The 12,866-nt window shown below is 32.3% G+C and overlaps 1 protein-coding gene across 4 annotated transcripts in view; it reads left to right on the top strand.

Moving 5' to 3' along the window:
* Window positions 1-12,655, top strand: part of LOC102883564 (survival motor neuron protein) — a 29,220-nt gene extending 16,565 nt beyond the window's left edge. The window contains exons 7-10 of one of the 4 annotated variants that reach the window (XM_006913120.3): window positions 99-209; window positions 5,283-5,333; window positions 8,064-8,089; window positions 12,307-12,655. In XM_006913120.3, coding sequence (XP_006913182.1) covers window positions 99-209; window positions 5,283-5,330 — 159 coding nt within the window. In that variant the 3' untranslated portion in view covers window positions 5,331-5,333; window positions 8,064-8,089; window positions 12,307-12,655. Of the gene's footprint in view, window positions 1-98; window positions 210-5,282; window positions 6,286-8,063; window positions 8,090-12,306 lie in introns of those variants that run through there. The other 3 variants (XM_015590498.2, XM_015590497.2, XM_015590496.2) reach the window with 3 other exon arrangements.
* Window positions 12,656-12,866: the final 211 nt, after the last annotated feature.

Genomic DNA, 12,866 nt, shown 5'->3' with positions numbered 1-12,866 from the left:
AAGATACAACTAACATCCAGCATTCTCTCCATAAAATGGGTCTCCAGACTTCACATTTTTGCTTACTAACTCTAACATGTATTTATCTCCATTTTCAGATAATTCCCCCACCTCCTCCTATATGTCCAGATTCTCTTGATGATGCTGATGCTTTGGGAAGTATGTTAATATCCTGGTACATGAGTGGCTATCATACTGGTTACTATATGGTAAGTGATCACTCAGCATTTTTTCCTAACAGTTTGTGGTTCTATGACTTTGTTGTGTTTGTGACTAAAAAGTGGTTTGTCACGTTAGGCAGATCCTAAGAGATGAAAACTACCTTAAAGTTTAAGAAAAACAACTATTTGTTTAAGGCTTAAATTACTTGTATTGTCTCCACTAAGTGTAATTGCAGTGTATTTAAAAAATCTTTCACGTTATGAGATTATTTTGATTATATTTTCTAATTTAATGATACTTTCTCAGTTATTTTCCAGTCTCATTAATCTTTCTGTTTTGATTTGAAATAAAATGGATTGTAGGAAATGGGGAGGTGGTCTGGGAAAGGATAGTACCTTGCCTAAAAAAAGAAAAAGAAAAAAAAAATTAGGTTCTTTTCATACATAGAGGAAAATCTAGGGTGATAAATGCCAAGACAGACCCTAGAGACTGAAGCTTCAAACTTGTCATATGAAACATCAATCTGTTGCAAACACGTTCTTTTGTAATTCAGCATGAAATTTTTTAATTTTTTATTTTTTTAAGTTTTAGAAAAGAATATTAGTCCATGCTAAGATATGATGTTTTATTATAGGTGCTTGAATTTTTAGTTAATTAATATTGAGAGTAAAATAACTCACTTACAGGCGTAATTTTTAAGTGTCTCATCTGTCCATGTCTCCGTTAATATTCTTATTTAAAAGCTCCTTTTCAGCTGTTTTATAACCATGATATATTTGTACTATATGATGAAGTTCCCCTTTTAATGACCAAAAAAGATAATAAAAAGTGACAAATTAATGGTTTATAATTTGTTTTGAGACCAGTCATCTGACTGACTTCCTAAACTTCTTTCTTCTGCACTTCATATTTTTCTGCATGTTTTTTAAAAATTATGAAATATTTTGAAAAGTAATATGTATAACATATATAAGTTTTGACATAGTTTGTTTATTTTTAAATTTTTTAGACAGAGAAAGATAGAGGAGGGGAATTCATCCATAGCACTATTACCCAGATGCAATGTATTTTGACTTACTTTCAGAGTCATATTATGCATAGGTTCATGGTTTTAGTTGTCGTTGTTAATGTAAGCTTTTAATTGAAATATGCATGTAGATTTTACTTCCAGACTACTAACTCAGTGGTCATTTTTCTGCCTTTATCTGTCTTATCAGCAACATTTTTATACATGTGACCACAGTTTTGAAACGTTTTTCTCTTGCCTTCAGTGACACCATAAAATCTACTGGTTTTATACCATCCTCCTTGACTGCTCCTTTGGGACTCCTTTAACAACTTTTTATCCTCTTCCCAATACAATAGTCTTCCTTTAGCTGCAGTTTCACTTTCTGCTTTTTCAGTTACCCTCAGTCAACTGCAGTCTGAAATTATAAGTGGAGAATTCCAGAAATAAACAATTTGTAAGTTTTAAATTGCACATCTGTCCTGAATAGCATGATAAAATCCCCCACCTTCCTGCCAAGACATGAGTCATCCCTTTGTCTGGTGTAGCTACACGGTAGATGCTCCCCTCCCGTTAGTCTATCAGATTGACTGTCTCGGTATCACAGTGCTGGTGTCCAAGTTACCTTATTTTACTTAATAATGCCACATTCACATAACTTTTATTACAGTATATTATAGTTCTATTTCATTATTAGTTGTTTAACTCATACTGTCCTAATTTATATATTAAACTTTATCATAGGTATGTCTATATAGGAAAAAACGTAGTATACCTAGGATTTGGTACTGTCCACAGTGTCAGGCATCCACTGGGGGTCTTTGAATGTATCCCTTGCTGCTAATGGGAGACTACTGAACCTGAGTGAAATTCCTTATGTCCAAGTCACAGCCCCCTTGTCTTCTCTATAAACTCTCACAAGGTGACCTCATCTGCTCTATGACTTAAAGTGGTATGTTTGCCCTGCTAGTTCTCAGATGTCTAGCTCTGAATTTTAGGGCTTGTTTATTCAACTGCCTGTTTTGCCTCACCACATGAATGTCCGTTAAATACATCTCATACTAAACAGCAGCCAAAACAAATCTGCTAGTGTCATCCCATACAGCCTTTTACATCTATTTCTATACCTTTTACATCTCGGTAAGCAATAACATTGGTGCGCTAGCCTCACCAATTTCTTAAGCCACAAACCTGGAGTTAGCCTGATTTTTCTTTGCTTCATTTTCTACATGCAATTTGTAAGAAAGTCCTGTTGACTATTGAGACACAGATCTTTAATCAATGTACTTTGCTTTCTCTTCACTGCAACTACCCCATTCAAGACATTATCATCTCTTTTTTAATTGAGATCTAATCCACTCTTTTAAAGTATAATCTCAGCAGTTTTAAAATTATATTTACAAAGTTGTGCAATCACTACCACTATCTAATACCAGAATCTTTTCATCACCCAAAAAGAAACCCCATCCCAATTAGCAGTCACTCTCCAATACCCCTTCCTCCCAGACCCTGGCAACCACTAAGCTACTTTTCTATTTCTGTGGATTTGCCTATTCTGGACATTTTATAAAAATGGAATCATATAATATGTGGCCTTTTGGGTCTGGCTTCTTTCACTTGGTGTAAATTTCTCAAGGTTCCTCCATGTTGTAGCATGTTATCAGTACTTCATTCCTTTTTATTGCTGAATTAATATTCCATTGTTTGGATATACTGAATTTTGTTTATACATTTATCAGTTGATGGACAGTGGGTTGTTTTGTCTTTGGAGCTACAATGAAGAATTCTAGCACAAACATTTGTGTATAAGTTTTATATGGACATATGTTTTTAGTTTTGGGGAGGTTTGTATGTAGGAGTAGAATTTGTTGGCTCAAAAAAGTTACTCTAGAAGAACTGCCAAACGGTTTTTGGAAATGACTACATCATTTACATTTCCACCAGCAGTGTATGAGGGTCCCTATTTCTCCACATCCTCGCCAAATTTATTACTGTCTCCCTGTTTGATTATAGCCATCCTTGTGGGTATGAAGTGATACCTTACTGTGATTTTGATGTGCATTTCCCTAATGACTAAATGATGTTAGGCATCTTTTCATGTGCTTCTTGGCCATTAATATTTTTTGGAATAATGTCTATTCATATCCTTTGCCTGTTTTTTAAATTGGGCTGTTTTTTATTGATGTATTATAATAGCTTATTTTATATTCTGACTAAGACATCATTATTTCTTATCTTAGTGCAATAGATCCCAACTGTTCTTTTTGCTTACAAAATCTCATATCCCACTCTGCCAAATCCATTCTCCATACAGCAGCTAGAGTGATATTTTAAAATGTGCAGCATAGTATATCTATCCCTTTAAAACTCTCTGATAACTTCCAGTCACACTTAGGTTAAAATCCAAAACCTTTATCCTGGTTTGTAAAGTATTACATGATGTGTATCTTGCCATCTTCTTTACCCACATTTTAGTCCACATTCTCCCTCACTCTACTCTTGCCAATGCCGGCCTCTTTTCTTCCTCATATATACCTGATTTATACCTTCTGCAGGGCCACTAGCTATTTTTTAATCTGGCAAGTTCTTTCAGATTTCACTTGTCTGTCTGTCTTGTCATTCAGATGTCAATTGAAATGTCACTTTCCTTGTTTAATCTAGAAGTGACATGCCTTCATTCTATGTCCTGTCACCCCACTTAGATTCTCTATGTGGCACTTATCATTCCTGGCATAATTTTCCATACTGGTTTATCTGTATCCATCCAGCATAATAATGTAAGCCTTATGAGAGCTTGGATCGTGTTGATCTTGTAACTCTTGAATCTCTAGTCTGAAATATTGCCAGGTTCATAATAAGCCTGATTTAGAATAAGCTCATAGTTTGCTGAATGTTGAACATAGCTAGCAATAGTTTAAAAATATGAATGTACTAATGTGTTAGAATATATTTGATTTGAAGGACGATGTGGGTGAAAATTAGAGTCAGCTAAATTGTATTTACAAACATTCTTATTTCATGTACTTGATTGTCCTATGTTATTAAAATCTAGCAGATTTTCAATAGACATTTAACTCTGGTCCTGACCAACAAAAGACAGATGTTTCTGTTTCTTTCATGAATTCAAGCACTAGTTCTTGGGGAAGCAGCCTTGACCAGAATATTTGCCACAAATTCAGGGCTAACCTTTGATTTTTTTTCCAGAGAAATGATCTTTATTTTTAGAAGTATTATTTGTATAGCTAAATAAATTAAAATGTAAACATAATGCTTATATTCAGAAGTATGAAGAAATTGTAGTTTCCTGGATCTTGTATTTTTGTCTCTTTGAAATTTTTATCACTAAAAAGAAGCCACTACTCATTGTCAAGTTTTCTAGTAACTTAAGTGTTTTTTAGACACTATTGCCCTTAGCTAACAGTTCTTAACCATTGCTTCACAAAAGCACACGCGATTGACAGCTTGTTTCCTGTTCCCACAAGAGAATCCAGATAGGATTTGGGTTCAGCTCTTAACCTCTGGCTTTTTCTGGAGATCCAAGCAGAATGCAAATGACTAAGAGTAATGTTATTGGAATAACATTACGCTATAACTTTGGTACTCATTAGTAACAAACCACTCTTAATAAATCTTATGGTCTCTAAGATATAGATTAGTAGTGAAATGAAAAGTTACTGTATATTTTTTGAAAGATAGAAGGCATTGAGGCCAGAAGAGAGAGAGCAGATATTTGGATTAGGTCTAACCAGAAAAACAATGCATATGTAAGTATTAATTTTTTTTTTAACTTCAAAAATGTTTTCGTTTAGTGAGTGCTGGTCTTTAATGGTTTTATTTTACTAAACAAATATGACAATTGTATATTTTATTTGATGGAAATAAGATATAAATGAGCTCTTGAACATCATTGGTCTTGGTGAAAGAAGAAAATTTCTTAATTACAGCCTAATTATTTACTTTGGGATTAATTTTAAAGCATTGGAAGGCTATAAACTTATTTTCTGATGATATTTTGTTAAATAGATTTACTAAAATGTCTTATGTGAAACAAAATGTTTATTCACATTTATATAAAATGTGTTTGCTATTCTTTAAAAAATTTTTTTCCTTACAGGGTTTCAAACAAAATCAAAAAGAAGGAAGGTGCTCACATTTTAATTAAGGAGTAAGTCTGCCATCATTATAAAAATGAATCTTTTGTATAAATGTATAGTTTGTGGAAAACATTTTTAAAATTGTTAAAAAGTAGAAAAGTTAATATAAAATATTAAAGACATTTTGACACCACAACTATTTGACAAATGGTTTATTTATATCCCCTTTAGAATTCTCAGGACATCAAAGTATCATCTCACCAAATACTTGTTGGTTGGGAGTGTGGAAAGAAAAACATACTTTTCAATAAAGAGATACTTAGAATTAGTGATGAATCTTTTCTTCACTGTGGTCAGGCAGGCATACTTGCTTTTTGATTTTTGGTGCAGTATGCAATACACTCACTGTGTTACCTGTTAAGTGTTCTGGTCAAAAAAAGTGTGACTGGAATTTAATCAAGCCTTTAAGATCTACTTTCCCATTTACTAGATATACTGGGAATAGAGCATCAAGTTAAATTAACACCACAAAAGAAATGATCAGACAGCTCCACAATGGGAAATATAACTGGCCTTATTTCTTCAAAACGTCATTGTCATGAAGGAAAAAATAGCGCAGAGTGGGTAACTAGATTAAAAATGGCTTAAGAGACACAACAGCGAAATACAGTATGGCATCCTTGATTGGACCCTGACTTGAAAAGACTTGGGAATTGAAGAAATTTGAATATGGATTGGATTTTAAATGATATTGGATAATTATAGCTAATTTTATGATCTATGATAAGGGCGTTATAGTTTATAGAAAAATAAATTTACATACTAAAGTATTTAGAAGTGAAATATAGTATCTCAATATGTTATTTAATGATTTAACTATGTATATATGTGTGCACGAAGCATACATGGCTATAATTGAATCTAAAAATGATGTGTACATCGATGTTTATTGTACTGTTTTTTTTCTATTTTCTGTATGTTTGCAAAGTACATAATAAAAATGTTCAGTATTTTAAAACTAAATTAGTAAAAGCCATGTGTCTATCATTGTATGTCTTTTTCATGTATTACACTTTTGGTCCATATTCATCTATATTTTGATATGGATGCTATAGCATTTTGTGGGTGCATGTGTGTATTTCCACTTAACATATTTTTAAATGCTTTTACATATTTCTATCAGATTATCTATATGTTATGCCACTTATTTCTTTAGTTCAGAAGTTTTGGGCATTTGGATAACATTACAGTAAATATCTTATGTAGTGATTTGATTCTATTCTGTTAATAGCCTTAGGGTAAATTTCTGAGTTATGACTATTTGATGAAAGATTGTGGATGTTATTATGATTCTGGGTAGCTGTTTCCATGTTGCCTTGAAAAGCAAATTTTCTGTTTTGATTTTCAAAATGGAAAATGCATTTCTTGGAGGGGTATTTTTTAAATTATGTAAATCATCACATTTGGAAGTATAATTAAAGTCATTTTCATTCAGTTGAAGTTTTTCACTAGATCATGCAAATCTAAAAAGGTGCATAGAAAATTTAGGCAGGGGATGAAATAGATTAAAGTGTCTTAGAATATACAAAGCCAGAATCATTAAGTACAGTGTGTTTCAAGGCCCGAGGTAACTCAAATGTCTTAACTCTGTTCCTAATGCCACTCAGCCTTCTTATCCCCCCATCCACATAATTTCCTGTCTTTGAACCTGCTCTCTACTTAATTTCTATTACATAGCTTTTCACATTTATATTATCTTTATTGTGAATATATGTCTTCCCTCTGTCGTTAGAGGCAAGGCACTATATCTCATTCTTCATCATGTCTACAATATTTGGCACAGTTCTCCCCCCCCACCCACACACACAATAAACACCTTTATTACATGAGCTAAGATGGGGGAGGAGGATATATTTGCCTTTCTGGGCCTTGATTTTCCTCAGATGGAACTCCAACTTCTTGCCCTCTAGCACGTAGCCATCTGCTTGGCCACATTGGCCTGGTCTTGAAGCAATGCGTGCAAGAAGATTGCCCTGCTGGAACTGCTCCTCTAGAAGTAGTTTCTGAAAGATTATCATATTGTGATGGTTAAAACAAAATGTACAATGATATTACACTCTATATCTCACAAGTACATTAAGATTAATTTGTTAAATTTTGGGTCATTATGTACTTCTACATGACAATAATAAATATTTTGGGCTTTTTTTGTTTAACATAGTTCCATAGGATTATTTTATGTATTGAGGATTGATTTCAGATATTGGGCTTCCATTTCTAAATAGTTTTGTAGATCATCATATGTTGTCATATTGCTTCCGCAAAAGAACAAACTAGTTAATAATGCCCTAATTCTTCATACTTATCTAATTGTTAGAGTATCTACGCATTATAGTTTAATTATTTCTTTCTTCATTTTTTCTTTTTATAAAAGTTCAAAAATTCGAACTAATATTCAGTTTAATTCTTTTTTGTGTTTACATTGTTGCTTGTTATATATAGCAATCTGATAGGAAGATATATTTAAATGAAAATAAGATGCAGAACTATATGTATTATGATATCTGCTATTTCTTTAAATTTGTATTTAAACACATGTATATATTGCATCGATTATCATCTCAGAGCGATACTCTGAAGAGGGATTAGAAGACAAGGGCATGTCAGGGAGACTTAACAATATACCCTTTTGTATTTTTTCTATTTTCGTGCTGTTTACATTTATTGACAATAAAAAATATGTAATTAAAATCTATTAAATCTATCATTGTTATTCTTTTAAACTTTTTTTGTTTTTATAGGTAATTCATACAGTATTTTTTAACAGGTAAGTGCTTTTTCCTCAATATTTATTGTTTGTATTGAGATATATATTTACTCTATATCAGTAAATAAAACTGTCTTGTTTTACACAGTTGCAGGATATTCCTATATAGAGATGTATACCATACTTATAGCTCTTATTGGTGGAAGTTTAGGCTGTTTGCAATTGTTTGCTACTTAATACTACAAACAGTATTCTTTTACATTATTTTTGTAGCTATATGACTACATCTCTAGGATTATCTAAATAAGTAGAATTAGAATCTAAAATTCCGACCTAGAATTAGATTCTAGAAATAGATCTGCTGGATTGAAGAGGATATGCATTTATAATTTTAATAGATCTTTGCTAAATTGTTCTTAGTAGAGATTGTACTAATTTATATTCCACCAACATTAAGAGTTTGTTTCCCACAGTCTAGTCAATAATTTATCAAGCCTTCAAATCTTTTGTCAGTCTAATGGTTGAAAATAGTAGTCTCATTGTATTTATAATTATTTATCTTATTATTGTGAAATTTAGTGCCTTTTCATATGTTTAAGAGCTTTGTGTCTTCTCTGAAAACTTTATGCACACCACCTTTGCCCCCTTTTCAACTGGAATATATGTTTTTCCTTTTTGGTTTTTAAGAATTCTTTATAACCATTCCTTTATAATATCAGTTGTACATACTTTTTTCTGGTTTATCATTTTGTTTGACCTTGCTAATAGTAATAGCAGTTGTCGTTTTGACAGAAATGATTGCTTTTCATATAATCAGATTCATCACTTTTTATGGCTTTTGGGTTTTCTTCTAATGTTTTTGTTTAATTTTTTTCTCTGTTTCTATCTGGTTATTTCCTTATTATCATTTTAGATTTTTGTGTTAACTCTCTTAAATTTTTGCTGATAAAATTTTATATACAGTAGATCTTCCTTTTTCACAGATTCTGTATTTGCAAATTTGTCTGCTTGCTAAAATTTATCTGTAACCCCAGAATCAGTATTTGTGGCACTTTCACTACCATTCATGGACACATGCCGAGAGATGAAAAATTTGAGTCACCTGACACAAATATTCTCAGCTGAGGTTGAGCAATGCTGTTTTCTTGTTTCAGTTCTCATACTATAAATGAGTGTCCTTTTCATAATCTTAGTGCTACATTTTTCACATTTTGAGTTTACTCTTTAAAATGACCCACAAGCATTGTGCTGAAGTGCTATCTAGTGTTCCCAAGTGCAAAAAGGCTGGGACATGCCTTACAGAGAAAATACCTGTGTTTGATAAGCTTTATTCAGGCATGAGTTATAATGCTGTTGGTTGTTGAGTTCAGTGTTAATGAATCGACACTATGTATTAAATCATGTGTCTTCAACAGAAACACATAAAACAGGTTGATAAAAATGTGACCAGAAGCTTGCAGGAACTTAGCCCTGTATTTCTTCTAGGAGCAATGGCATAGTATTCATAAATGCAGTGTTGATGATGACTTTTTTAGAACATAACTGCTGTGAATAACGAAAATCAACTATTTCTTTTTAAGTCATTTTATAAACAGTATATAGAAGAATAGAGATAGTGAAAATAACTTTGTTAGCAATTTTAATGAGGATTCAAATAAAGCAAACCCAAATTTTTATACCATATTTTCCTAGTTTTGAATTTATACAGTATATATATACGTGTGTGTGTGTATGTGTATCACCATCCAAAATACACAACATTCTTTGCTGTGTGTGTGTGTGTGTGTGTGTGTGTGTATCACCATCCAATATACACAACATTCTTTGCAGCTAACTGTTCACTAGCTTTAATTCATGAACCTGGAATATGTTTATCTGATAAATACTGATTCTAGATTTCAAATGCATCTCTACTGTATTCTAGAGTACATTTTGAGTTTATTTCTCTGATTATTTCTCTGATTATTCATGCTCTTGCTTCATCAAAATGCAGTACTTTCTGAAAACTTCATGGCTTATAATTTTGTTGAATAAACATGTTAGCTATCTTCTTTGTTGCATAACGGCAAAACATTTTAATTTTACATTTATAAACATCAGTTAGAATGATCAGTCCAGTTATTTTTCATTTCTGCATCATCTGTTACCTTCCAATGACTTATATACATCTGTCTTCTACATTTATCTGCTTACAAACTATCAAGTAAATTTCGATGCACAAGTATCATAAAAGATGAAAGAATAATGTCACATGTCCTTTTATCAATATGAGATGGGATTTTATCAAAATATTATAAAATCCTGTTGATTGACTAACTGGATGACTCTACCATATTTCCTTTTGTTCTCAGAAATATATCAATTCTTGATTTGAGAAAATTCACCTAAGTAGAGTATGTCATGTCATCTGAAGACCTGAGACTGCTTATATGAACAGTTCACCATCATTATTAGTCTAGAGTAGGATCAAAATTTTTTTCTTAATGAGTTAGATAGCGGATTTTTTAGGCCACAGTTTTCTATTCACTGGTCTGATGTTGCTATCTTTTTATATTCATCTTCTAATGGTTTAATTATTATGAAGCAACTTATGTCAATTTTGCCGTTTGCTGTTATGGACAAAAAATGAAAAAGTCTGAATTTTCAAATGTGTTCAAGGAACGCTTGGGGAAAAATAGACTACAAGGATGGTATCCTCCAACTTCCATTAAAACTTCTTAAAAGATAATCCAATACTTTGGGCAACAGAATACGATAACTAAAGGATGATATAATAATGATGCTTTAATATCACTACTTGTGGTTTCTTTCATCATCTTTTTAGATGATTCCATCCTTCCGTGTCAATATTAGTCTTTTTTTTTTTAAGAGCATAGTTGGAGGTGGCTGGTGAGTGTATTATATATTGCTGCATAACAGAGTACCCCCAAATTTAGCACCTTATAACACAAATTTATTATCTCTAGTTTCTGTGGGTGGGGAATCCAGGAGCAGCTTAGCTACATGGTTCTCATAAGGCTGCAGTCAAGTTGTCAGCCTCAAGATTATAGTCATCTAATGGTTCTACTGGGGCTAGAGGATCTGCTACCAAGCTCACTAACATGGTTGTCAGGAGGCCTCAGTACCTGCTACTTGAGGCTCCTGGCAGCCTGAAAGTCCTCACAACATGGCAGCTTGCTTCTCCAGAGCAAGTGATCCAGTAGAGAATGAGCAACACCATACCCACTTGTAGAACTTAGTCTCTGAAGCACACATCATTACTTCTACCTTTTCTATTCTTTAGAAGTCCATCCCACAGTCAGCCAGAGGAGATTACACAAGGGCATTAATACCACAAGGCAGGAATAATTGGGGACCATCTTGAAGGCTAGCTACCACAATGAGTTATAATAAATCCTGGGCTGAAGAATAACAATGTTTCAAGATAAAGAATAATAAAATCAAGAGAGTCTATATTTTAGATTTATAAAAGTCCAGTAGAGTTACAGTAAAGTTACAAAATAGGAGTTTTACTAATTTTTTAATAAGTTAATTTTCTTTGGCAGACCTAAGAAACTGAGTTATGAATCCTTATCCATAGGACTGCTTGAAAAAGAAACTCAAAAACTAAAATTGGGTTCCATGGACCCAGATGATATACCAGGGATTAATTTCTTCTTTCTGCTTTCCTTATAAGTTTTTTAAATTCCTTAACTATAATTTATTAAAATGGATATTTTAAGGCCGTAAATTTTCCTCTGAACAGTGCTTTAGTTCTATAGATTCTATTATGTAGAATTACAATTTTCTAGATTTTCTATAGATTTGATTATGTAGAATTACAATTTTCTAGATAACCTATCAAATTTCTAGATAGGTTTGTTTCCAACTCCAGAATTTAATTTCTGGGTAGTTAGGAATACTTTTTAGTTTTATATTGTAGTTGGAGGATGTCGTATGCATTGTTGTAATCACTATCGTTTTTAAAACAGTTTTGATCATTGTTTTGTAATATTTTAAATTCTGTTAAGACTGATTAAATACCAGTGCTTAAATTTTTAAAAAAATATTCTTGTTCATTTACCCTTCCAAATGAATTTCACAATTTGTCTGTTTAACATGTCCCATAAAGATCGAAATTAATACTACATTAAGTCTTTATGTTCACAGATTTTTATTCTAGTTTTACTTAACTTCAATGAGTGTATTGCTTTCCATTTTCTCCTCTACGATTTTGTAAGAAAATACATTTTTAAATTTTGTAATTGTATCTAGACATTTTTTTCTTTGAAATTCAGGTGCGGGTCTCTCCCAAGGAGAAGGGTATTTTGATGTGTCCTGGTCGATGTGAACAAAGTTTTCATCATTTTCTTCATGAACACTTGATTGGCATAGTCATCTGCATTTCATCTTGTTACATGTGGCTCATGCTTAAATAATCAGCCAGGTATTTCTAGGGAATAATCACTTTGAATAACTGAACAATGGAAAAGTAAGGGATAAAACAAACTCAAGGTCATGTATAGTTCCGAAAAGTCAATCTGTCAATATTGCGATTGAGCACATTAGTATACTGTAACTTTCTAAGTATGTTAAGCCCTTTATTAATGCCTTTAAAAATAAATGTTAATTTTTTTTACATCTTGACTATCTGAATATTTTTCTTTGGAATGTATGTGGTGAGGTGGAGTCTGTAAAAAGAAAATTACTCAGGCTTATTTGGGTAAGGGAGTAGTACTATAAAGATACAACCAGTTGTAAAACAATGTTGCTGATAATCCAAAGTTAGAAAACAAAGAATAGCTGAAGCTCAGTGTCACAGGGACTGAACCTGGCCAGTCAGAAACCAAGATTTTTT

The sequence above is a fragment of the Pteropus alecto genome, unplaced genomic scaffold (assembly GCF_000325575.1).
Source record: "Pteropus alecto unplaced genomic scaffold, ASM32557v1 scaffold20, whole genome shotgun sequence".
In the NCBI taxonomy this organism is placed as follows: Eukaryota; Metazoa; Chordata; class Mammalia; order Chiroptera; family Pteropodidae; genus Pteropus; species Pteropus alecto.
This window is presented reverse-complemented; position numbering and strand designations above follow the sequence as displayed.